The following is a 26,114-nucleotide window of genomic DNA, read 5'->3' as shown; positions in this document are numbered from 1 at the left end:
CAAAAATAGCAAAGACATCCCAACCTCCGTTCCCCTTAGCATGGCCAGCCACTTGAAGGAGATTTTCAAGGATCCTAATTTCTATTTTTAGCCCTCCCACCTCTTAGTATAAATAGAGCCCTCAAGTTCCTCTCGTACTCACTCATTCACTCATAAAGCATTCATCTCATACACTCTCATTCTCTCTTCTTTCCACTAGCTTTTCCTTTTCATTTCCATTCCCTCTTTTGAAGGATCAAACAATTTCTACCTCAGGAACATCCAAAATTGGCTAGAGTTTTATCTTCCCTAATATTTTGTTTTGTTCAAATTAGAAACACTATTTCAATTAAACCTTTGATTTTCAATAATTTCATGATTGCGTAAATTTATTTGTGTTGGAATGATCTCATTTCCTTAGTTGGTTTTATTTAATTTTGTTAAATAATGTTCTGTGTTTTTTGATCTATCTATTCATACAAGTAAAATCACAATTAAGTTTCATTGCATGATTAATGTGAAGGAATGTATGAATTAATTAATTAATTAATTTGAACAATGTTTTAATTAAACGATACAATAGTTGTATGGTGTAATGTTTAATCATGTAAAGATTGAATCTGTAATAATACCAAAACTATTATTACCTTACATAACCATGTAAATTGTTTTACTTATGAAATTTTAAATCTATTAAAATATAGAAATATGTGAGATCGTTTACTAATTAATTAAGTTAAATATTTTACTAAGTGCGATTAGGGTTAATAAATGTTTGATTTAGTCATGGAATTTTCGTAACATTTTTAATAAATTGAATAATTCTAAACTAGGAAGGATGGTTGTTTCGACACTCATATGCTATTATGATAAAATCTTAAGACTTTCCTAATTCCTTGTGTTTAATTTCATACTTAGATAATATTTAGTTTGTTAATTTAGAATAGTTAATTCATGTTTATTTGTTTGCCCTGTATTTTTAACTCATTATCTTACTTAAGCTAATTTGTATAAATTCTAACTTCTTTTCTTAACAATCCCTATGGAGATGATAACTTAATATACTTATCACTTTGTTACTTATCACAACTATGTACACTTGCCCATTTATATCGTTCCAATTTTTGGCGTCATTGTCGAAGACTGTTTTAAAAAGTTATTATTTGTGAAATTGTTAATTTTGCATTTTGGTTTCTTTTTCTCTTAAATTTTAGTTCCATTATTTTCTGTAATTATTTCAAGTGTTTATGAGTATTGATAAAATCAATAAGTTACTCCCCGTAGATCCTGAAATTGAAAGGACTTTTAGACAAAGGAGAAGACAAGCAGCTCAAAAAAATACCGAAAAGATGAACCTTGAGAACTAAAATCAAGGGAAGGAGCAAATCATGCTCATAATACCATCCTTGCTGCTGATGACAAGGATCGAACTTTAAGATAATGTGTGGTGCCACTGTTTAATGAGCTTAATCATGAAATTAAAAGGTCCGAGATCAAGGCACAGCAATTCGAGCTAAAGCCAGTTATGTTCCAAATGCTTCAGACAGTAGGCCAGTTCGGTGGAATGTCTACTGAAGATCCTCACTTTCACCTAAGATTGTTTATGGAGATGAGTGATTTGTTCAAGCTAGTCAGAGTACCCGAAGATGCACTAAAGATGAAGTTGCTCCCATACTCACTGAGGGATAGAGCCCAAGCCTAATTGAACTCATTGCCACCCAATTCCATTACAACATGGCAAGAGTTAGTAGAATGTTTCCTTATGAAATATTTTCCACCTAGCAAAAATGCTAAGTTACGGAATGAAATCATGACCTTCCAAAAAATTGATGACGAATCTCTATATGAGTCATGAGAAAGATTTAAAGAGCTGTTAAAGAAATTCCCTCATCACGAAATTCTGCATTGTATTCAGTTAGAGACATTCTATAATGGCCTCAATGCTAATACAAGGATGATGGTACGTGTGTCAGCAAATGGTGCTCTCCTTTCTAAGTCTTATAATGAGTCTTATGAAATTATTGAGAGAATTATTAACAATAATTTACCAATGGACGAGACACAAGATTACATGAAGTGGACGCCCCCACTTCACTCACAGCTCAAGTATCTTCGGTATCATCAATGCTTAAGAATATTATTACTAATGGGTTTAATAATGTTGCAACTTGGCCATCTAACCAATTTGAAAACATAGTCTGTGTATATTGTAGGGGGCATTTGTTCGAAAATTTCCAATCAAACCTAGAGTTCGTTTATTAAATGGGTAGTCAAAACCAAAACAAAGGTAGGAAGAGACCGCAGTCCAATTTTTATAACCCATCATGGCGGAACCACCTAAAATTTTCTTGAAGTAACTAAGGAGTTAGACCTAGTAACACTTACGTGCAACCTGGACCAACCCAGCCACCTGGGTTTACCCAACAAGTTCAGAGACAACCACAAGCCAAACCTACTAATAGCTTGGAAAACTTAGTGAAAGTGTATATGGAAAAGAATGACACCTTAATCCAAAGTCTAGTAACCACACTGAAAATTTTGGAAAACCAAATGGGTCAACTTGCTACTGAACTTCAAAACCAACCACAAGGCACTTTTCCTAGTGATACAAAAAATCCAAGAAATTTGAGGAAAGAATATTGCAAAGCATTGACTCTAAGGAGTGGAAAGATGCTAAATCCCAATATCGTCAAAATTGAAGTAGAGCCCATTGACGCTCCAAAAAAAGTGGAAGTTCAACCAAGTGTTGAAACTCAAGTTTCATAAGAACCAGAATTTGTAAATTTTGATAAGGTAATCCCTAAACTGATCAATTATGATAAGCTAACATCTTTGTTAGATTAAAAAAATGGCATAGCAGATGAATTACCCAGTTTAAGCAAAGAATCCTCCACCACCCTACCCTCAAAGGCTTTAGAAAAAAAAGTAGAAAGTTTAGTTCAAGAAGTTCTTAAACATACTTAAACAACTTTATATCAATATTCTGTTGGTAAAAGCTCTTGAGCAAATACCGAATTATGTCAAGTTTATGAAGGATATCCTACCCAAAAAGAGGAGACTTGGAGAATTTGATGTTTGGGGTATTCACTTTCTTGGTCCTTTTCCTCTTTCTTTTGGTCACAGGTACATTCTAGTAGCAGTTGATTACATATCTAAATGAATTGAAGCTGAGGCATATCTGAAAAATGATGCCAAGGTAGTGATGAAATTCTTTCAAAAGCATGTGTTCATAAGATTTAGAACCACAAGGGCTATTATTAGTGATGAAAGGTCCCACTTTGTGAACAGATGGTTGAAATGGTTGCTTAATAAACATGGAGTGAAGCATGAGATTGCCACAGCTTTCCATCCATAGACAAATAGGTAAGTTGAGTTGGAAAACAAGGAGATAAAAAGCATACTCAAAAAGGTAATTCGACCAAACTGATGAGATTGGTCCAAGAAACTAGATTATGCTTTATGGGCCTATTGGAAAACATCCAAAACACTCTTAGAGATGCCTCACAATCGGTTAGTTTTTGCGAAAGCTTGCCACTTGCCTTTGGAGTTAGAACATAGAGCTTATTGGGCTCTCAAGCAGCTTAATTTGGATATCAAGCTTACTGGAGAGAGCGAATGTTGCAACTTAATAAATTAGACAAACTTCAGATATTTTCATATGAAAATGACAAGCTATAAAGAGAAACTAAAAAGGTGGCATGACAGACACATTCGAGTCCATGAGTTTGAAGTTGGTCAATAGGTTTTGTTGCTTGATTCTAGATTGAAGTTATTCCTTGGTAAGTTGAAATCTCGTTGGTCCGGTCCATTCACCATTTGTCAAGCCTTTCCATATAGGGTCATTAAGCTATATGGCAGTGAGGGAAGTTGTATCATGCCTTACAAAAGAAATCTAACCTTTTTCCAAATTGAAGAATCACAAAACAAGTTTCATTCTAAAGGAGCAAAAGTGAGATATAAAAACATCTTTAAGAAACCAGTTCTTCCGAGAAAAGGATTTACTTAGAAAGAAAGTAATCATACTAACTACATGGCAAGCATTCTAAAATTTGTTGAAGTATTAAATTGGAAAGTGTTTTGTAATAAGAAACTGACCCCATATCTTGTATTAGTTTGAGATTCTATACAAATATGACATCTTCTACTACAACAGAAGTAATTTGTTCGAGAAGTTAAGGTACCTTTTAATTTGAAAACTATTAATGATCTCTTTGACTTACCTAACTTTGAAGATGATGATTATTCTTTTATAATGAAGAATGTCAAAAAGGAGATGTTGCAAGAAATTCTACAAACACTTACAGTTCCTGGGTCTAAGTGGACTGTGTCGAGATACGAGTCATACTTTTCGTAAAGAAAGTTTGACTCCGTTAGCGATTGTATGGTTTTATTTCGTATGTTTTAGTCTAATGCCTATCTCACATGGTACCACAATTTCTATGGAACGAATGGTTTTGTCCTATTCCATTATGACAGCAAAAACTATTAATGTGGGAAAGATTATCCTAAAGGAAATTCAAGACGATGTTGTAAAACGTTCTGGCTCAGTATATTTTCCTTCTATAATCACGAAACTATGTATGAAAGCTTGTGCCCACCCAGTTGTAAAGATGATAGGTTATAATCAATGAACAATTACTGATTGGGACCTTGTTAGAGTAGTAGGAGATACTATCTTTGGAAAGTATTCTGAACTAGTTGATGAAACTGAAAACGAAGAAATTCCTGCAGAACTAAAACCAACAGAGCCGGTTGAAATTCCTAACGTGCCAAAACTTACTGAAACAATTCTTGAACCAGAGAGGCAAACTCTGACACTTAGAGTTCCTTCATTGAGTACCATTCTAAGAAGTGAGAAGTCAAATATAATAGACATTCTGTAGCACATGCAATGATAATAACAAGCTTTTTGGAGATACTAAAAAATATAGGATAATTCATTCATAGATGCTTTTAAGAAAATATTTCATAACCCGTTTGTTTTTGTGCCTAAATTTCCAAACTTTATCTTTGAGCCATGGACTCCAATGTCAAGCAAGGAACAAGATGACTCAAGCAAGAACAAGAATGATGAAGCAAAAGATGGGCTAGATTTTGAAAGGTTTGTAAATAAATAAAAAGAGCGGGTCTTTACTTTTCTTTTCTTTTCTTTTAGGATATTTTAAGTTTATTATAGGTTTTTTTTTACTTTTATTTTTATTTCTCGCATAATAAACGCTAAGTTGGAATCATTAATAAAATTGAATAAATTGCTATTTATTTATTAAAATTCTTAAAGAATAAGAAGTATGGCAATGAATATGTACATGTCTAGGATTAGATCTATCAAGGAAAAACTTGGTATTTAAGTAGTCAAATTTGATTCATCTCTCTTTCTTGGAATCCTACTTGGTGTACAGTATCCATTCACTTCTTTATTTTTGTTCCTTTTACCTTTCACTGTTTTTTGCAATGGGGACATTGTTTCACCTAAGTGGGGGACTAGGAATTAAAATTTCTTATTTTTCTTATCTTTTTGGGATCGCTAAAATTGTAAATTTTTCTGAGATTTTTGACGAAAATTAAATTTTTTTCCATCAAAGTTGTGATTAAGTAAATTTTGCTCGAAAATTTTAGATTTTTGACTAAATTATGTTAGCTTTTGTTTATATAAAATTTCAATATTTCAATTATTTTTCTGTTAGCTTAATTTTGACAAAAATACTTATATTAATAAATGTGTATAAATTAACCATGAAATTTTTCCCTCAGTAAAATTAGGTATACATAAAGGTTTAAGCTTTTAGAATTGATTCAATAACTTTCTTGTGGCGAAATCTTAGGAGGCATAGCATTTTAAAAAATGATTTAGGAAAATTTTGTTTGGATTATTTGAGCCTTTTGAGCCTACCCTATGAAAATTTATCCCTTGAAACCTATTTTTGAGCCAAATGACCTATTCTTTTTAATTCCTTACATTAAAACGAAACATACCTTAATTATCAAATTACTCATCTTGACTTTTCTCACCGAACTTTAGACTCAGTGTATTTTAGGATTTTTTTTGTCTTTAAGTACGAGGGAGTTCAAAGGGAGTATTGGGGGACCTAAAAAGCAAATTTTATGCTCAGAAAAATATATGTCCTTATTATAAATTAAAAAAAAATCATTAGTTGTTGTGAAAAAGAGAAAAACGAGCATATGGTTCCAAAATTGAGAAACAAATAAGGGGGTACTCAAAGGGACGATTATGTAGTTTCTAAGGCCTAAGATAAGCTAAGTTTTCAGGTATTTTAGCTTAAAATGTCTAAATCTTTTTCCTACCTCAAAACCTAACCCCATTACAACCTTTCAAAATACCTATTGATTTTGACATAAAAAAAAAAGACCTATTGATTTGAATTGTTATGTCTACTACATTAGCAGAGAGAAATTGTTGAAATCAACATATGAAGGCATCATTTAGACCTAGGGATTGCTTCTTAGCTAAATTAAGGGAAATAAATTAATTGGAAAAGGTTAAATATACATTAATTAAGAGAAGGCATTTAATTCATCTTTTTGTTAGCATATTGATAATTGAAAATAATTGAATGACATATCTAGCAAATTTCTATTTTTGAGCATAATTTCACTAAATGCACAACTATGGGATAAATTGATTTTCTGAAAGAAATTTCTCAAAAATTATTTCTTGAAGTTCTTCTTGTAAGTTAGCATTACTTCGGACGAGCAATGAATTAAGTTTGGGGTGTGGAAACTAAAAATTTTATAGACTTTTTCAGCACTTTTTGACTAAAATTTTTTGCCATTTCTGAGCTCTTTTAACATATTTTCTTTTTTGTCATTTTATTACAAAATATATAAATAGGAAAAATTAGAAATAGTTTTATATTTTTAAGTATTCTTATGCTAAACTTACAAAATTTTTCCCATTTTCAACAAATTCGCACAATGGAAGAAAACCTAGTTTTAAAGGCACCTTGAGAAAGATTAGGATTACTGAAGCATCTCCCGGAGCATCTGCCACATGAGGATGGTCGATTATTTGATAGCCATGAACGCCCCAAATCAGCTTCCTTGGGCCCATTAAAGAGTTTATTTGATCCATTAAAAATTAGGTTGAATTAATTCCTAGCCTAATGTAGAGAAAGAGGCCTAGAATAATTAAATTAGAGGGGATTGATCCACAAGAAAGAGAGCAGCCCAAGCTGACCCCATTTGGATTAGCCATTTTAAGCTAATTTAATAATTGCAAAACAACACCTAATCTTTCTTTCAATGCTGGCCCAACCCCTTATCTTTTCATGCCTTCTATTTGTAGCCGCAAGCCAAAAATAGTAAAGACAACCCAACCTCCCTTCCCCTTAGCATGGCCGGCCAATTGAGGGAGATTTTCAAGGATCCTAATTTCTAGTTTTATCCCTCACCTATTAGTATAAATAGATCCCTCAAGTTCCTCTCATACTAATTCATTCACTCATCAAGCATTCATCTCATACACTCTCATTCTCTTTTATTTCATCTGGCTTTTGCTTTTCCTTTCCTTTCCTTCTCTTGAAGAAAAGACTATGCAAAGCCTTCATCGACTTTGTTGGGAGCAATTTGCTTAGTTGTGGTGGCAATCCAGAAGAACGAAGGAAGGAGCGAACAATTTCTGCCTCTGGAACGTCCAGAATCGGTTAAAGTTTTCTCTTCCCTTTCTAATCTTTTTGTTTTGCTCAATTTAGAAACATGATTTCAATTAAGCATTTGATTTTCAATAATATTGTGTAAATTTATTTGTGTTGGAATTATCTAATTTCCTTAGTTGGTTTTATTTAATTTTGTTAAATGATGTTCTGTACTTTTCGATCTATTTATTCATACAAGTAAAATCATGATTAAGTTTATGTTGCATGATTATTGTGAAGGAATATATGAATTACTTAATTAATTAATCTGAACAAGGTTTTAATTAATCAACACAATACTTGTATGGTGTAATGTTTAATCATGTAATGATTAAATTTGTAATAATACCAAAACTATTATTACCTTACATAAACCTATAAATTGTTTTACTTATGAAATTTTAAATCTATTACAACATAGAAATATGTGAGATAAGTTAAATAATTAATTAATTTAAATATTTTACTAAGTGCGATTAGGGTTAATAAATGTTCAATTTAGCCATAGAATTTTTGTAAATTTTTTAATAAATTGAATAATTCTAAACTAGGTAAGATAGTTGTTTTGAAACTCATATACTATTGTGATAACTCTTAATACTTGCCTAATTTTACGTGTTCAATTTCATACTTAGATAATATTTAGTTTATTGATCTAGAATAGTTTATTCACATTTATTTGTTTTCCCCATATTTTTAACTCATATTGTTTTACTTAAGCCAATATGTATAAATTCTAATTTCTCACAAAAAATTGCTTAACAGTCTCTGTGGAGACGATAACTCAATATACTTGTCACTTTATTACTTATCGCGACGTGTACTCTTGCACATTACCATCGTTCCAGGCACTCCTAAAAAAAATGGTAAAGTGGAGAGAAAACATCAACATATTTTAAATGTAGCTCGTGCTTTATGTTTCTAGATAAATCTGTCTTTATCTTTTTGGAGGTAATGTGTGTCGGCTGCTTCTCATCACATTAATTGAACTCCTTCATCTCTTCTTCACAATAAAACACCCTATGAGATGTTTTCTGGTAGCCCTCCTTTGTTTGATGATCTTCGTGTGTTTAGGTGATTATGTTTTGCTCATAATCAACGTTCTAAGGGTGATAAGTTTGCTAGCCGAAGTTGAAAGAGTGTTTTTTTTGGGTGCCCTTTTGGGGAAAAGGGTTGGTATTTATATGATCTGAATTCTAAGAAGTTTTTTGTGTTTCACGATGTGAAATTTTTTGAGGATATTTTTATATTTGAATGGGAATGTTGCAACCATTGAGCCTGACAATGTTGCCCTGCAATGTGGGAGTGCAAACCTAATTTTTTATACATATTTTGGTGAGTCAGAGATGTTGCAACTCGCGATAGCTCCTCTGCTTACTACTTTGAAACCTGTGAGTTCGTCATCTGTGAGTTCTCTGACACCTATAGTATCTTTTTCTTCCTCCAATGGCATGGTGGTATAAGGGGCTTTGGATAACGATGTGCTTGAATTGAGATGATGGAATAGAGAGAAATTCCCTCTATGAAGCTTCAAGATTTTGTCACTTATACCGTCATAAAGAAAAGTCCATCTCCTACCTCATTTGCTTCAGAGCCTTAATCAGGTACTCCATTTCCTATAGTGCATTATGTTAATTGTGACAAATTTACTGTGAAACACCGAAATTTTCTTGTAGCTGTTATTGTAAGGGTCAATCCATAGTCTTTTAAAGAGGCTTTGAATGATGCAGAATGTCGTGATGCTATGCAAGAAGAGATTTATGCTCTGGAGGATAATGACACTTGGTCTATGGAAACAATTCCTCCTAGAAAGAAAGCACTAGGTAGTAAATTTGTGTAGAAGATTAAATATAACTTTGATGGAAGTATTGAGAGAGCTCGTCTTGTTGTTTTTAGTAATCATCAGGTAGAAGCTATTGAATATAATGAAATTTTCGCACTTGTGGTGAAAATGGTGATTGTTCGTCCTTTCTTAGCTATTGCAGCTTCAAAAAATTGAGAGTTACATCAAATGAATATCCATAATGCCTTTCTACATGGTGGTCTTGATGAAGAGATTTACATGTAGCTTCCTCCAGGTTTTGCTCATGATAAGCCTGGAATGGTTTTTCATCTGCGCAAGTCTTTGTATAGGTTGAAACAAGCTCCTCGGTGTTGGTTTGTGAAGCTTGTTACTACATTGAAAGGGTATGAATTTCTTCAATCATATTTCAATTATTCTCTCTTTACATACATTAAGGGATTTGTACATATTAATTTTCTAGTTTATGTTAATGATTTGCTTATTTCTAAAAACGATTCTGCTATTTTGAGAACTTTTAAGGGGTATCTCAGTTCTTGCTTCCATATGAAGGATCTTGGCATTTCAAAATATTTTTTAGGGATAAAGGTAGCTCATACCTCTTTGGGGTTATTTCTTTTTCAAAGTAAATATGCATTTGATATTTTGGAGGCAGGTATTTTGGGAGCAAAGCCTGCAGGATCGCCAACAGAACAAAATCATAAACTAACAATGATATGGGGACAGTCTTGTCTGATCTTGAGTTGTACAGATGGTTAATAGGTCGTTTGATTTATTTGGCAGTGGCAAAATTAGATTTGGCATACTCAGTTCATGTCTTATCCTAGTTTGTGCATGAGCCAAGGCAGGAGCATTAGGACCCGACTTTGTGTATTGTCCGGTACTTGAAAGGATCTCTTAGGAAAGGGATTCTTTTGGGATCTGATGTAACAGTCAGATTTTGGGCTTAGTCGAAACAGTGGTTTGAGACCACAAATTCAAAGTCAAAGAAATTATTTAATTATTATTTTGGTGTTATAGCATGATTATGTCAATGCATGAAAATTTGGTGAAGTAATTTTAACATTTATAAGCTTAATTGTGAAAAAGGACTAAATCTCATAAAGGGAAAAAGTTGTGATTTGCTAGAAAATTGAGTTAAATGGCCATGGATTATAAAGTAGGGGTATTTAAAGTACAAATAGACCCTAGGATGGTGCTTGGCCTGCCATGAAATAAGGAAATTAAAATAGTCAAATGTTAAGTGAAGTTTGGTGACTTTTTGGCCAAAAAGAAAATAAAATAAAAGAAAGATGATATCATCCCTTTTTCATCTTCTTCTCCACTGAAAAACCCTAGAAAATAGAGGTTTGAAAGCTTGAAAATTTTAGCAACTTGTAACCCTCACAAGTAAGTGATTTTGATGGTCTTTCTTGATGATTTTTGTACTTTTAGAACCTTTGTAGCATGAGCTTTCAAATGAGGGGATTATTTTGCAAAATGGTTAAAAGTTTAGGGTTTTACCATGAGAGTTTTCATGTTGTTTTCTGAAATTTTATGGAAGGAAATGAATCATGGTTGTGAAATAAACAACTTTTGTGAAGTAGTTTTCATGGAAACCCTAACCAAGGACCATTTTGCATAAGTTGTAAAATAGGTAATAAATGTGTGAAATAATGAGAATTGTAGGCTTCTCCTAGTATAAAAATTATTCAGATAGGCTAGATTAATGAGAAAATGTGATAAAAATCAATTTTCGGGTCTAGGGCCAAAATGGTCATTTTGCCCAATTATAAATTGTTGAGTGCCTAGATTGATGAAATGATTAAATTTGTGAATTCTTATTATTTTAGATCAAGAAATAAAAAATCCAAACCTAGACTGGGGGAAGGCCAAGCAAGTAGATTAAATCGTCTAGTCGCCTACATTTTGTAATCCGAGGTAAGTTGTATGTCAATAATGCAACTATATTGTTATGATGTATGATTGAATTAATATTGCATAAATTGTTATGATTGTGAATATGAGTGCCAGTGTAAGACATGTCTAGGACATGCATCGGCATTGAGACGAGAGCTAATGTAAGACATGTCTGGGACATGCATCGGCCTCAGGATATACAAGCTAGTGTAAAACCTGTCTAGGATATGGCGTTAGCTTGTTATGTGTCAGTGTAAGACTTGTCTGGGACATGGTATCGGCACCGATAGATGAGAGCCAGTGTAAGACCTGTCTGGGACATGCATTGGCCTCGATATATAAAAGTCAGTGTAAGACCTGTTTGGGATACAGCATTAACTTTAATGTGTCAGCCAATGTAAGACCATGTCTGGGACATAGCGTCAGCCAATGTTCGGGGCTATTGAGTATCCGGTAGTATTCCAAATGGTTCAATGAAAGATTTATGATTTATATCAAAATGAGAAAAGTTAGGACCATGTGGTGAGTGGTACATGTACCTATTTGAAATGTATGAGATATAGGCCTAATATATGCCATATGAATTGTATTGGATAGTGATGAGTAAGTTGTGCTTATATCTACTTATGGTATACATGAACAAGCTATGAAAGGTTATGAGCATATTGTTCTATGATAATTATTTGATGTTTATTTTCATGCAACTTACTAAGCTTTATGTTTACCCCCATTTCCTTTACATTTTCTTATAGTGCAGCCAAAGTAGCTCGTGGATCATCACCTACGTCGGAGAAGCCAGTCACACTATCATTTTGAAGCACTTGGTATAGTTAGTTCCTTTATTTTGATTATGGCATGTATAGGATCCTTTGATTTTGTTAAAGTGTCACATTGTTTTGGGGCCAAATGTGTTGGCTTAATTTAGTACTTGACTCATTTTGTATAAGGCCATGAATAATGGCTAATATTGAAAGTTGTTTTATGAATGCAAGAAAGTCTTTCATGAATGTGAAAATTGTTGGCATGGTCGTATATGTATGAAATGTATATAGGCCTTAGTTATGGTTTTTTGGTTGAGAAATCATGTTATGATAAACTTGGGTATGATAGATTGTGTTTTAGGGTGGCAAGGGGCTTGGCTGATAGCCCTATATCATCCACACGGATAGACACACGGGCGTGTGTCTACGCTATGTGTGACACACGGTCAGCCCCATGGGCGTGTTGTTCAACCGTGTGTCCCCTGTACCTCGAATTTGCAAGTCAGTATACATGGTAATGAACACACGGGTAGAGACATGACCGTGTGTCTTAGCAGTATGGAGGACACGACCCTTGGCCACTGGCATGTGCCTTGGCCTTGTGCCCCTAAATTGTTGCTGACGTCAGAAATAGAATGTCAATGTTTTTAGACATGGGCCAGGACACGAGCGTGTTATAGCCGTGTAAGGGACATGGGCCATGGACACAGGCGTGTGTTAGGACGTGTGAAAACCCCTGTAGGTTCGAATTTGTAATTTAATTCGCACAGGCTTGGGGCATGGGCATGTCCCCTTGTGCTTAGGCTGTGTGAACCACACGGGCCTTTAGCATGGCCATGTCATAATGGCCACGCGAGCGTATTGCCCTTCCACACAGGCATGTGCCCTACTTCAAGTGGCATTTTTCAAAGTTTTCAAAGATGTTGGGATTAATCCCGGGTTATTTCCAAAATGTGATTTGGGTCTTATAAGCCCATATTAAGAACTTTTAGATTAAAAGAGAAAAGTTTTAAGTTTGACCTAGTTTTCATAACTCGAAAATGATTGTATGCATGCGGTTAAGTCAGGTAATGCCTCGTGCCCAGTCCCGGCCTTGGACTCGGGTAAGGGATGTTACATCTGATAGTGATTTTTCCTTGAAAGGATGGTGTGATTCAGATTGTGTTGCTTGTCCATTAACTCAGCGTTCGCTTACTAGTCGGCTTGCTTCTCTGGGATAATCTCTTATTTATTGTAAAACTAAGAAACAACATATTGTTTTCATTCTTCTGTTGAGGCTGGGTATAGGTATATGGCTTTCGTTACTTGTGAGCTCAAGTGGCTAAAGGCTTTACTGTTGAGCTTAGGTGTTCATCATCCTAAAGCAATTCCCTTATTTTGTGATAGTCAATCTGCGTTGCATATTGCACAGAATCCTGTATTTCACGAGTGTACTAAACACATTGAAGTGGATTTCCATTTTGTTAGGGATGCAATCTAGGATGGGTTGATTGCACCTTTTTACATTTTGACTTCCATTCAGTTGGTTGACATTTTTACAAAAGCGTTTAGTAAACCACAATTTGAATATCTTCTCAGCAAGTTAGACATTTATGATCTGCATGCTCCAACTTGAGGGGGTGTTAGGATATTATTATGAGATATTATCTTTTAGCAATTTGATTCCTAATGGGATATTATAAGATATTATCTCTTAGCAATTTGATTCCTAATGGCATATTATAGGATATTATTATGGGATATTAACTTTTAACAATTCGATTCCTACATAACTACTACTATATAAATATATATACCCTTAAGGTCTATCAATAAAATTCAAGAGATTACCCTATTCTTCTCATAAACAATAGAATCCATCCTAGGGTTCATCTCTCCTAGGTATTAAGAGAATTAGTTCATTATTGCAATAAACACCAAAAATACAATATAGCCACTAAAGTAAAAGAAATCCATGATAACTCCCTTCGAAATCAGCTTGGACTCTTGAGCCTTGATGCCAAATTGCTTGAAAATCAACTTCAGTGGTGTTCTTGTGGGTAATTTTTGTGCTATCCTATGACGATTGGTATCCTCCACTTTTATTTCCTTATTTATACCTTTTTAAAGTGCTAAAAAACTTAAAAATTGCAACTTTCCACTTTTAGCGCACATGGTTCTTGAAATCCACATGCCTGTGTGAAAGTCTGTTGCATGTGTACGGCTCGCAAAATGCTCTAATGTTCTAATTTCCACCCATTTTTCACTCTTATTACTCCCAACTGTCCTATTAAGCATCAAAACATGAATATAAAGAATTAAGTGTAACACCCCTCACCCGTATCCAACGTCGGGACAGGGTTCGAGGCGTTACCGGACTTAAACATTTACAACATGCAAAATCGGGCCATAAAATTTTTGTCCAAAATTAAAACATCTTAAACACATGCATATCGTCCCTTATATAGGCCTTTGAAGCCTATAACATACATGTTATAGAACTAGGTCGCTATACATGCCACTCACTTGATAGTTCTAGCATATGTGTTTATACTCTCAAGGTGTTGGCTTGATAGTGTGATGCTGCCTCCGACGATCTCCAACCCTGAGCTAACCTGACAGCACTAAAAGAAATGGAAAAGAGGGGGTAAGCTTTACGCTTAGTAAGCTCACATGAAAATAATAAGCAATTTACTAACATGCTTTCCATAGTAAAACTAACCCAATTGTACATTTACACATGTTCTGGTTAAGCTACTTTCTTGAGATACAGTCACAAAATCATTTATATCTGAAGTTACGAAACTCCAAATTAAAAATTGTAAATTTTCCAAAAAAACTAGACTCATATATATTTCCACCATAAAATTTTTAGAATTTTTTGTCCAGCCAATAAGTACAGTTTATTATTCAAAGTCTCCCCTATTTCGTTGTTAGACGGCTTCAACCTTTCTTCACTAAAATTTATTTATCTCATAGTACGAGACTTGGATAATGTTCCTGTCTTTTATCCTGAAAGTAGACTCATTAAGGATTATAACAATATAAATTATAACCCATAATTATTTTTTGAAATTTTAAAAAAATTCAAGTTAGAATAGGGATCTCGAATTCATTCGATCTTGTCTCACAAAAATTAGAATATAACATAATATATAACTCTTTTCTCCCCTGTTTCTTTTATATAAAATAGACTCATTAAGATTTAATTTCATAATTTATTTGAAATTTAATTCAACTTACACAATTTTTGGTGAATTTTCAAAATCACACAACTACTGCTGTCCAACACTGTTTTACTACTAAAATTCACTCTTAAATAATTTCACTTAATCCATTTTGTCTTATCGAAGTTCACTCAAATATAGAGCATATTGCTCAAAATTTTCTTAAACATATACCTGCACTTATTCATCATATAAACATGTTCACATGTATTTTTACTTAATCGATTTTCCCGTTGAACTCTTCGGAATAATAACTGATGCTCAATTGTCTGCACATATTTTCACACTTGTAGCCAAAGCTATCTGGTACGCATAGTAGCTTGCACTTAGTACTACACATGCGACCAATTATCTGATACACGTAGTAGCCTGCACTTAGTACTACACACGTGACCTAACCATCTGATACACGTGGTAGCCTGCACTTAGTACTACACATTTGATCGAAGTTATCGGGTATGCATAGTTGCCTGCACTTAGTACTACACATGCGACCAATAATCCGGTACACTTAGTAGCCTGCACTTAGTACTATACACGTGACCTCACAATAGATCATTCGTATCGTTTCTATTCTGAAGGCTCAACCGGAAAATTCCTCACTTTCCAACATGTTACAATTTATTCATAGTCCTTTTTCAATTTGCAATTTACAACAAATAATCATTCTATAGGAAGCCACATTTCATATGATAACAAAATATAAAAAAATAAAAAGAATCGATAAATTATTTACGTACAAACTTACCTCGGATCCAGAAATAGAAATTTACCATTCTAGTCCATAACATTGTATTTTCCCGATTTAAGCCCAAATATCGATTTCCTTAATCTATACGATCACATTTAGCCTACTAATTAGTTACAATATTCATATGGGTCTAAAAATGATATTTTTAAAAATTTTCATTTTGACCCTTAAACTTTTGCATATTTGCACTTTTACTTCAAGGTTCAGAAATTAAACTTCTTCCTATTTTCTTATGTTTTATGAAATGTTTATCATTTTTCCCTTCTATGGCAACATCAAATTCTCACTCTAACATGTACTTATGAACATTAGGTATTTTTACCGATTATGTCGTTTTACTCGTTTTCACGTAAAATCGCTTAGCAAAAGTTGTTTAACACAATTTTCAAGTTTCATATTCTACCATTAAACATCAAAATACATGCATATCATTCATGGTTAAATTTTTAAACATAAATCCTAACTCAAAATAATGGTAGAAATGAACAAATCATGTTACCGGGATTTCAAAAATACATAGAACATTAAAAATGGAGCTCGGAATCACTTACTATTAAGCTTGGAATCTTGGTAAAACCCTAACCATGGCTGCTCTTGGTACATTGTGCTGTATCAAGAAGAAAGGGACACATTTGGGGTTTAAAATTTGTCTTTTAATTCATTTTACCCCTAAATGACCAAAATGTCCTTTTTACTATTCTTTCCAATTTTACCCAAACAAGGACATTTTTGTCCAAAAAGTTATACAATGGTTTAATTATAATTTAAGGACCTCCTATTTAAAATTTCATGACAATTAGACACCTCTAACATATAAAACTCAACTTTTACACTTTTTACAATTTAGTCCTTTTTACTAAATTGAGTGCCCAAACGTCGAAATTTTCAAACGAAATTTTCATGAAATTATTTTGTGAAATCGTAGACCATAAAAATATAATAAAAATGAAATTTTTCTTATCAGATTTGTGGTCTCGAAACCACTGTTCCGACTAAGCCCAAAATCGAGATGTTACATTAAGAGTATATAATTTACCATTAATGTCACATAATCACCAAAAAAAGCACTAAGAATGAAGCTAAAATATGTTACATTAGCAGTTATCAATTATCGATAAGATTAATTAGTTTGAAGACACTTAAATAAGCTATAATATTATTTTAAATTAATTAGAATCTTGTGTTAGCAAGCAATGTGTAAGTTCTTAAATCATGGAATTCACAATTATTTTAGTATTGGCAATCCAAAAATGTATTGAGATTTCTATAAATATAATTTGAAGCCTCCTCATAAAATCATTTCTAGAAAACTAATGGCAAGTTATAACAACCCAAACACTTTATAATGATATTTATATAGGATGAGCTATCAGAGAAAACGCAAACTAAGTTTTTTCAACAAAAAAACTTGAGGCATATACAAAGAAACAAAAAAATATATATCTACCTTTAGTTCTTTTGGTTGGCTTGAGTCTGCGAAATCAGTATGGTGATTTTGTTTTACTTGAGATATACATAAAGAAAAGAAATCTACCTTGAGTTTTTTTTTTGAAACAATGGTTAGTCACCTTTATTGAAACAATACGAAAATGTTGTAAAAATGGGAATAAAAAATTAAAAAACAGCTAAATAAAATACAAACCCTAGGACTTGAAAAGAAAACATCAAAAGAAAAGCATAGATTCCAATAGCACTTAAGCTTTCCTTCTCTAAAAATCAGAATACCAAGAAACTAAAAAGCTCACAAATTCATTGCTATCTACATCTGTTGCTAGTCGCAGACGGTGGCAGAAGGATTTGATAGTAAATAAGCCAATGGTAAGCACCCTGACTATTGATGAGACCCATTCCAATCCTTCATATCCCGCCACCATCGCTCTTAGACCTAAACTATCCACCACACCACCTCCGTGGACACATTTCGTCATTCGTCTTCTACAAGAAGATAACAGCCGGGGTCCTCTTTGTTGACTAGCATCTTGTCAAAGGGGATATCCATGTGCATACAGCTGTTGTTTGAGCTACCCCTCGTGCAAATCGATATTTTCACATTGATACGTATAGAGCTCTCTTGATACCACACTTTCTCCCATTACAAAATGAATGATGAGAGACCTCGACTCCGGTAAGATCCACCACCATCTGTTCACCCCAATCTGCCCTCGTTCCGCTCCAAGACTATAACATCCAGTCTGAGTCCACTCTTCGATCCAATGGCAACATCCTCGGCAATTGGAAGTCCACCCGACCCACCACGACTCTTAACGACAAAACTTCTCCTGTAGCCCATCCCACTGTTGTCCAACGCTGCCTCTTGTTTACCTACCCTTCACCTGATTTACTCTCCCATCACAAGAATTGATATGCCACTTGTCAACTTCCCAACCCTCTATGGACAGTGCCACCAAAATCACCACCATAACCACTTATAAATTGCCAAACCATGACTTTACTCTCTTTCTCCTAGAGGTTTGGAAAATCGAAAAAACTAAACAGAAACACAAACTACCGTGCTACCTTGAGTATTTTATTGGCTTGAATGTGTGAAATTAATATGGTGGTTATATTTTACTTGAAATCCTTTTAAAAATTCGAAAAAAATAATTCGTCTCTAAAAATATTTTAATCCTTTTATGAATTCAAATTTTAAAATTTGATTCATATCAAATTCTACCTTTACATTTTTTATTTAAATTTTAAAATTTAAAATTTGAAAAGAACCTATATTCATCCCCGGAGATTTTTCCAATAATGATTTAAAACAAAATTAACTTTTATCTTCTTTTTTTTTGAATAATTTTTCAAAATTTATCTTTATTTGAAATTTTAAGAAAGATAATAATAATAATAATAATTCACGATATAGGAACCACGCATCAGAGTCGACGTCTTGTTGGCCTGGTATATCAATTATCATCATGTCTATAATTCTAAAATATATTAGGCTTGTAAATGATAAAAATGTGAGATTAATCCATGAGTTAGTGTTTCTCTTTGAACGATAACATTCGTTGAGAAGCTTAGATGTTTCTTTATGATTGTAGAGCTTTTATCTTCAAGTAAAGGATATAGAGATATTAGAGGTGTGCATGGGCCGGGCTGGGCTCAACTAAAAATTTAGGTCAGTTTGCTAGGCTTGAGTCTGGCCCGAAAAATAGGCCAAAAATTTTACCCAAACTCAATCTGAATAAAAATGTTAAAACTCGAGCTCAACCCGGCCCGCCCATATTAATTTTTATATTATTTTTTAATGATTTTAAAATATATATAAACTATCAAAAATACTAAAAACATCAAAATAAATATTTCTCAACATATTGAAAATAAATTTTAAAAAATATGTATACTTAAATAACACTAAAATAGATGCAACTTAACAAGCAAATGCTTCTAAAATAATAACAAAATTAACAAATGCGTTTAAAATAATAAAAAATTAACAATAAAATAAATTTTATACAATATCCAAACAATAACAACAAAATAGTAGCAATATAATATTAAAATAGTAGCAAAATAGGGAGAAAATAATAAGGAAATAATATTAAAAAATAGATTTTTTGTCATGTAGTGAATTTGGGCCGGGCCGGGCCAGGCTCGGGCCAAAAATTCCTTACCCGAGGCCCGACCCTTTTTTAAACAGGCCTAATTTTTTTGCCCAAGCCCATTTTTCGAGCCTATATTTTTGCCCAAACCCTTTCAAATTTTGGGCGGGCCGGCCTGGTCGATGCACACCTCTAATAGATATGATATAGGTTATATTTAAGTTTATTAAATTTTAATATTTCAAGTTATTTTAGTATACGGGTCATACTTAAATTCATTTAATATATTTTATACTTTTTAATATTTAAAATATTTCTTAAAATTAGTTATATTTTAAGTTTATCTTGAGTTTATAGGTACAATTTTATAATATATTTTAGTTAATAATATTAGATAAAAATATATACGGGAATACATGGGTACTAATAATATTTAAATTTATATTTAATAAAAAATAGAAAATAAATGAAAAAAGAGGGTCCTTTGTCGCGTATATAGTCTATGTAGGTTGTTATATTATATATATATATATATATATGATTTAATTTATAATTATTAGTTTAAAATTTTACATAAAAATTTGTATTAGTTTTTTTAAATGTTGTACTAATTTTATATATTAATGTTAAATAAAATTATTGCTTGAATAGAACTTTAATCATATTAATTACCACTTAAAAAATTATCAATATTAGAAATGAAGATTGGTAGCAGTAAGCCAGTAATAAGTTACAACTATGTAAAATGAATGAAACATTAAAAGCAATTATTTTTAAAGAGGCAATATTGAATTATATTCAAACAACAATTGCACCATAGAGTGATTGAGGATTATTTTAATTAATGTTGAGGTATATATTATGATATATATATATATATATATATATATATATATATATATACTCTTAAAATTTTTTTTTTTGGTCTATATGTTATTTGCTTAGTGTAGGTGAAAAATATTTTGTGGGTTTATTTCGATAAGAAAGTCAAATTTCAATATTTTTTTATTAAATGTGTTTATTAATTTAGTTAGACTGTCTTTTGAATTTATCATGAACTATTATTATTAATTTACTTTGTTATATAGTTCCAAATTTCTATATTGTTCAAAGATTAATAGAAATTATGTGAATGATAATTAAAAATATATTAATTAAAAACTAAATACATGTAAGATTATAAATTAAAATCCTTAATTCTACTGGATACATAATTGTGAGTAATTGAATTTGTTTAGTGAACATATAAAACATGTATGGTTATATTAAATAAGCAAATGCATGAACTGAAATGGGAATTTGGCAAAAGTAGCTCTGGTACTATGTATCCTTCCTTGCCTTTGACGCTTGCCCGCATCCATGGCTGCTTTTCCACACTTGGACCCAATCTAAACCTCATATTTCTACTTGGGAGCTACTACAAACAAGAGAACCCCCCCCCCAAAAAAAAAAAGAAAAAAAAAGGTTTTTGACTATCGACAACTTAGATGGTGATGCTATTCAATACAACCATTTCCTTCCTCATCCTCCTGTGTCGTTTAAATTTTATATAATAATAATTATTATTATCAATGGAGATGTTAAGTTTTTTTTTTTACATTATTTGATTTATTAGATAATGCATCTAAAATATTAACCCTAAAATAATTAGGTATTATAAGTTCGGATAAAGAATTTTTATTAGATGTATTCATTGGTTAGGTCGATTTGAGTCTAAGTTAGACTCATGCATGATATCAATATCATTCAGAATTGTCTAATCTCGACTCGAACTATGAATTTTAAAATTATTTAAGTTCATTCATAATTGTAAATGATTAACCAAAACTCGTTCAAGACTAATCATATTTTTTTCCTTTTGAAATATAATTATTTTTATTTAATATTTAGTAATTATATATATTTTACAACCATTATACATTTTTCCTTTCCTTCCTTTTTTTAAAATAACTTATATTAGGATGATCTTCAAATTATAATAATTTGTAGAGGCTAATAAAATAAAGCTATATCCTCAATTTTTTAAATACATTTAACACTCATTTATACTCAATAACTTCTCTAATTTAATTAATTTACTTAAATATAATTATTTTTAATAAAAAACAAGTTTTCTTTCGTTTATAATTTAAATCATTTTAATTTTTCATTTCAAATTCTGAACATTTTCTATTTATTTTATAAGGTTTTTACTTTTTTTTAGTTTCTTTTATAAGGCAACTTTTTTTTAAAATTTTAACTATTTTAAGTTATTTTTTAATTAAATACCAAAATTTGATGACGCGTCAAATATTATGGTGTTTTAGTTTTCAATTTTCTGCTTATAGTCTTTTTATTTGAGTTTTTCTTAATTTTTAATTATTACTTTTAGTTTATTTTTCATTTTGAATTATTGATTTATTTTAATTTACTTTTTCATTTCAACGTGTTTTAAAATTTTATATTTTTTAAGTAATTTAATTAGAATTAAATTAAATGAGAGAAGTTAGTAAATATGCATCACTGTATAATGAGCTTTATATGTATTTAAAATTGACAATGCAGTGTTAGTTTATTGGTGTCTTAAAATTATAGATTTTAGAATCATTCTAATGTAAGTTATTAATTTTTTTATTAAAATTCTAAACATCAACCACTTAACATATATTTTAATATTTACTTTAAATATATTTAATTTTCATATAATATAAATTACAAAATATATAAAAAAAGAAAAAATAAACATGTCATAAACTCGAATGAGTAGGGCCAAAATGGATTTAGGCTTTGAATTTCATAGCATATTTACTCATATTCTAAATAAACTTAGATTTTTTATTTAAACTCTTTTTCCGAACTTATTATTTTTATCTAAACTATCCCAAATTTTAGATAAACATTTGAGCTTGGATGGGTAAATGCACCATTGAATAAACCTATGTTTTACTAGATGTGTTTGTGGGTTAGATTGGGTTCTGACCGAGCTTATGTGTGATAGTAACACATTCTGTGTTTACTCAAATCTAGCACAATTTGAAATATAGGCCTCAAAATTTTACTATATTTATTTATATTTGTAAATTACTAACTCAAGTCCATTTTAAGTAAACTTATATTATTTGTTATTTTTAAAAATATTTATATTAATTTTAATTTAATATTTAATATTTAATAATTTAATATTTTTTACTTATTAAAATTTTAAATATAAGTAACTAAGCATATTTTTTAGTATTTACATTATAATATATTATTATTAATTTTATATTATATAAATAATATATTATATTATAAACTTGTAACATGAGTAGGCTTGAGTTGAACTCAAACTTTGAATCTTACATGTTAAAATAATTTTTTTTATATCAGATTTAATAATTTTGTTGAAAAATCGGTGCAAAAATTTTGACTTAATCCGATATTCTAACTCTTGAATAAAGCATCACATTTATGCCATTTTCACTATAAACCGAGGAAACAAGTGAATTAAAGTTACTGTATGTAATCTTTAATATTTTATTGCAATTAATAGGTATAAAATTAATCAATAACCGAAATTACATATCTCTTCCATTTTCGCAAATTACATATAATATCATTTATAAATAACCAAATAATAATTTTCCATAGGGAAATCGCATGCAGGTGAGCTGGAAAACTAGAAGAAGAGAAGATGAGAAAAATACAAAGAAAATTGTTGGTGTTGGAAAATTTAGTGCAAAAAGCAAACTCCTCTCTTGATACTTGATACCGACATTTTATGTTATTTTCTTCAATGGCTTTGCCACTTGCTACCTTTTCTAATTTTTTTTTCTTTTTTAGATTGAGATATCTCTAAAAGTACTAGAGGTAAAAAGAAAAAAGAAAAATAAAAAAGTATGGGAGAAAGGGACTTAATCAAAATAAAAAACAAAAGGGAGGTGAGATGCTATTGCTTAATTAAAAACGTAAACAATCCTTGTGAATTAAGCCAGCCAATGCCAATCCCCATCAATTCCTTCAATTTCTCCAATATTCATGCTGTGAATCACAACAATACATATCAATAAAACAAAATTTAAAAAAAAATCTCAAGGACTGATCTATTTCACTCAATTTCTTAAGAAAAGCCCATGCGTTAAGCTTTAATGGGCCTTTTTGGGCTCTTACAGCCAGAAGCTTTTGTAAGCATGAAGGCACGGCATCCATTGGGTGCAACTTTATTATGTTTTACAGAAAACGAGGCAAATTTGACTCTTTTCTTGGTAAGAATCAGGTAAATTACTGCATTTTACCAAATTTTGACCCTCAATTAGATCCAATTTGAGAGAGTTTCTAAATTTCCAATGTATGAATGAGCATAGTGAAAAAATCGTAATTTATACGTTCTGAAACACTTGTTTTATGTTTTTGAAAATCTGGGTACTTACCAAGGTAAGGCAGAATCAGAATCCTGGAAGTAAGAATCTGGGAAAAGATTATTGAAATGGTGGTGCTGCAAGCCACAGTCATTTGCATTCAACCAGGCAGGGAGTTCCATGACTTGATCAAATGGTTGGTGGTACCCATCATCCTCACCTTTCACTTCATTCCCATCTTCCATACTCTTCAAGAACTTGAACCACCATGCTGATGTTACCAAATTCACAGTGTCGTTCCACTCCATTTGATGCTGCTCTCCTAATGATCTCATCTCCGCCATTCCCTCATCGTCCATAGCTTGATGCAGGCCTCCCCCACCGTAGGATGCTGTTGAATTGGCCATAGTCCCAGGCCCCACTTCATGTGACACTGCAACTGAAGGCACATCTTCAGTTGCAACTGATAGAGTTGGGGAAGATGAGGATGATGAAGATGAGTAGATTGATGGGTTATTACTGTTATGGTAAAGGTTGGAGTCTATGTTGAAATCGTGAAAGTTAAGGTTTAGACCTAGGGTTTGGTCTGGTAGGTTCAAAGTGTGTGCAGTGGATGTAAAAGGACTTGGAGAAGAAGGAGGCCAACTATAGGAATGGGAAAAATAGTCTAAATTATAGGTAGACAAGTTGTTTGTTTTTGGTTCTTGCTCAAAAGGTTGTGGGAATGAAGGAGAAGGCTGAAGCGACCGTGATGATTGCTCTTCTTGTTGCTGTTCATTGGCTTGTTTCATGGCAGCTCTGTGGAACTTGAGTGCAGTGACAATTTCTCTCCTAGCTTCAGCCATGTTAAGCATCCTTTGTTGGTAAGGCCTGCGGGTATGAAATCTCCTCCGAACCTGTTTCTTTAGTTGTTTAGGTGGTGGGTTTGGTTCCACCTGGCTCTGTGTCTGTGGTGTAGCACTAAAACCCTCACCAAATTTGCTCAAAATTTGGCCATTAACGCAATCAGGGTCTTTGGCACTTCTGGAAGTGGTGAGTTGTTTAACCAGGCTACGAATGTAAGCACCAGAGAGCTGAGGAGTCTCATCTTTGTGACTGTTTCTAATTCTATCAATTTCCATTCCTTCTTTTGCTTCTTGCTTGGAACATCGACCCTTCATATCTAACTTTTATTTTTTTTTCCAACTTAGTACCGTAGAAAGAGAAAGGTGGTTTGAAAGATCATGGGGGTGTTATTTTTTCCTCAAAAAATCTAAAAGGCAATGTACAGAAATGCAGAGAGAGGTGCAGGAGACTGAAGTTTCACAAAGGAAGGGGGTGTTATAAATACAAGCTGACCTAGGGTTTGTAAATTGTTTTGGATTTTTCCTTGTTTTGGCAATCAACACTTGTTACCCTTTATTTACATGTTTGTTTTAGGCTTACTACTTTCCTTTACTAAACTGCCCTCCTCTTTCAACTACATTTACATTTCATTCATGCCTGGGAAGATCAATCCCGCAGTCCCACTTAATAATACACTGGGGTTTCATATGCTTTTATCTTACTTGCATGTGTCTAAAAAAAGACAAAAGAAACAGAAATGCGATGATGAAGCTTAAATATATTTTATTACATAGAAGGATTTGGTTGCTGTTGATCCTCATTATGTCAAAGGGGACAGCTTCTGAATTACTAGGCAGGATTCAGCAAATGGTCTCTTCTTCTCTTGGGTAAATTGGATTGATATTTTAGCATGTAATTTTTTCATTTTAACCGGTGATATATGTATGTGAGGGAATTTTAGGGCAAAAGCAAGGGTTATTCTGGTATCTTGTCTGAAAGTACGATGGGACCAGGCTATGCCTGTGAAGAACCTACACTTCCAAAAGTCTTAATACTACAACTACAAGAGATGACTGACAAAGGAATCTCCATTACTGTTGTAATGTAGCCTTTTTTTATATTTTGGAAAAATAGGAGAAAATTTCCAATATTTTGCTGTTTAAAAACAAAGAGATGGACAAGATTTTTAGACCCTTTCTGAAGACGTTGTTCAGAAAGTTAAAAGACAAGAATTTTCCATACCATCGTCTTCATCATCAATACTTTTACTCCAATTGCAGGTGGCTAGCAGCGTCTAAGATATGGCTTCTGTGGTTTTTATTCAACCCTTTCTGGCGCCAATAATAGTGAAAATAAAACATGGAGTAAGAGACATTGTT

At 32.2% G+C, this 26,114-nt stretch overlaps 1 protein-coding gene and 1 non-coding gene across 2 annotated transcripts; both read right to left on the bottom strand.

Moving 5' to 3' along the window:
- Window positions 1-1,772: 1,772 nt before the first annotated feature.
- LOC128294444 (small nucleolar RNA R71) lies at window positions 1,773-1,878 on the bottom strand. The gene has a single exon (XR_008284754.1). It is a non-coding gene; the product is annotated as a small nucleolar RNA R71 (small nucleolar RNA).
- A 21,243-nt stretch (window positions 1,879-23,121) lies between these two features.
- Window positions 23,122-25,223, bottom strand: LOC108482162 (uncharacterized). Its single transcript, XM_017785275.2, has 2 exons — window positions 23,983-25,223; window positions 23,122-23,593 (listed from the first exon to the last, which is right to left on the bottom strand). The coding sequence occupies exons 1-2, from the start codon at window positions 25,068-25,070 to the stop codon at window positions 23,539-23,541; spliced, it is 1,143 nt and encodes a 380-aa protein (XP_017640764.1). The 5' UTR covers window positions 25,071-25,223; the 3' UTR covers window positions 23,122-23,538.
- Between the last annotated feature and the right edge of the window lie 891 nt (window positions 25,224-26,114).

This window comes from Gossypium arboreum, chromosome 6 (assembly GCF_025698485.1).
Source record: "Gossypium arboreum isolate Shixiya-1 chromosome 6, ASM2569848v2, whole genome shotgun sequence".
Classification (NCBI taxonomy): domain Eukaryota; kingdom Viridiplantae; phylum Streptophyta; class Magnoliopsida; order Malvales; family Malvaceae; genus Gossypium; species Gossypium arboreum.
This window is presented reverse-complemented; position numbering and strand designations above follow the sequence as displayed.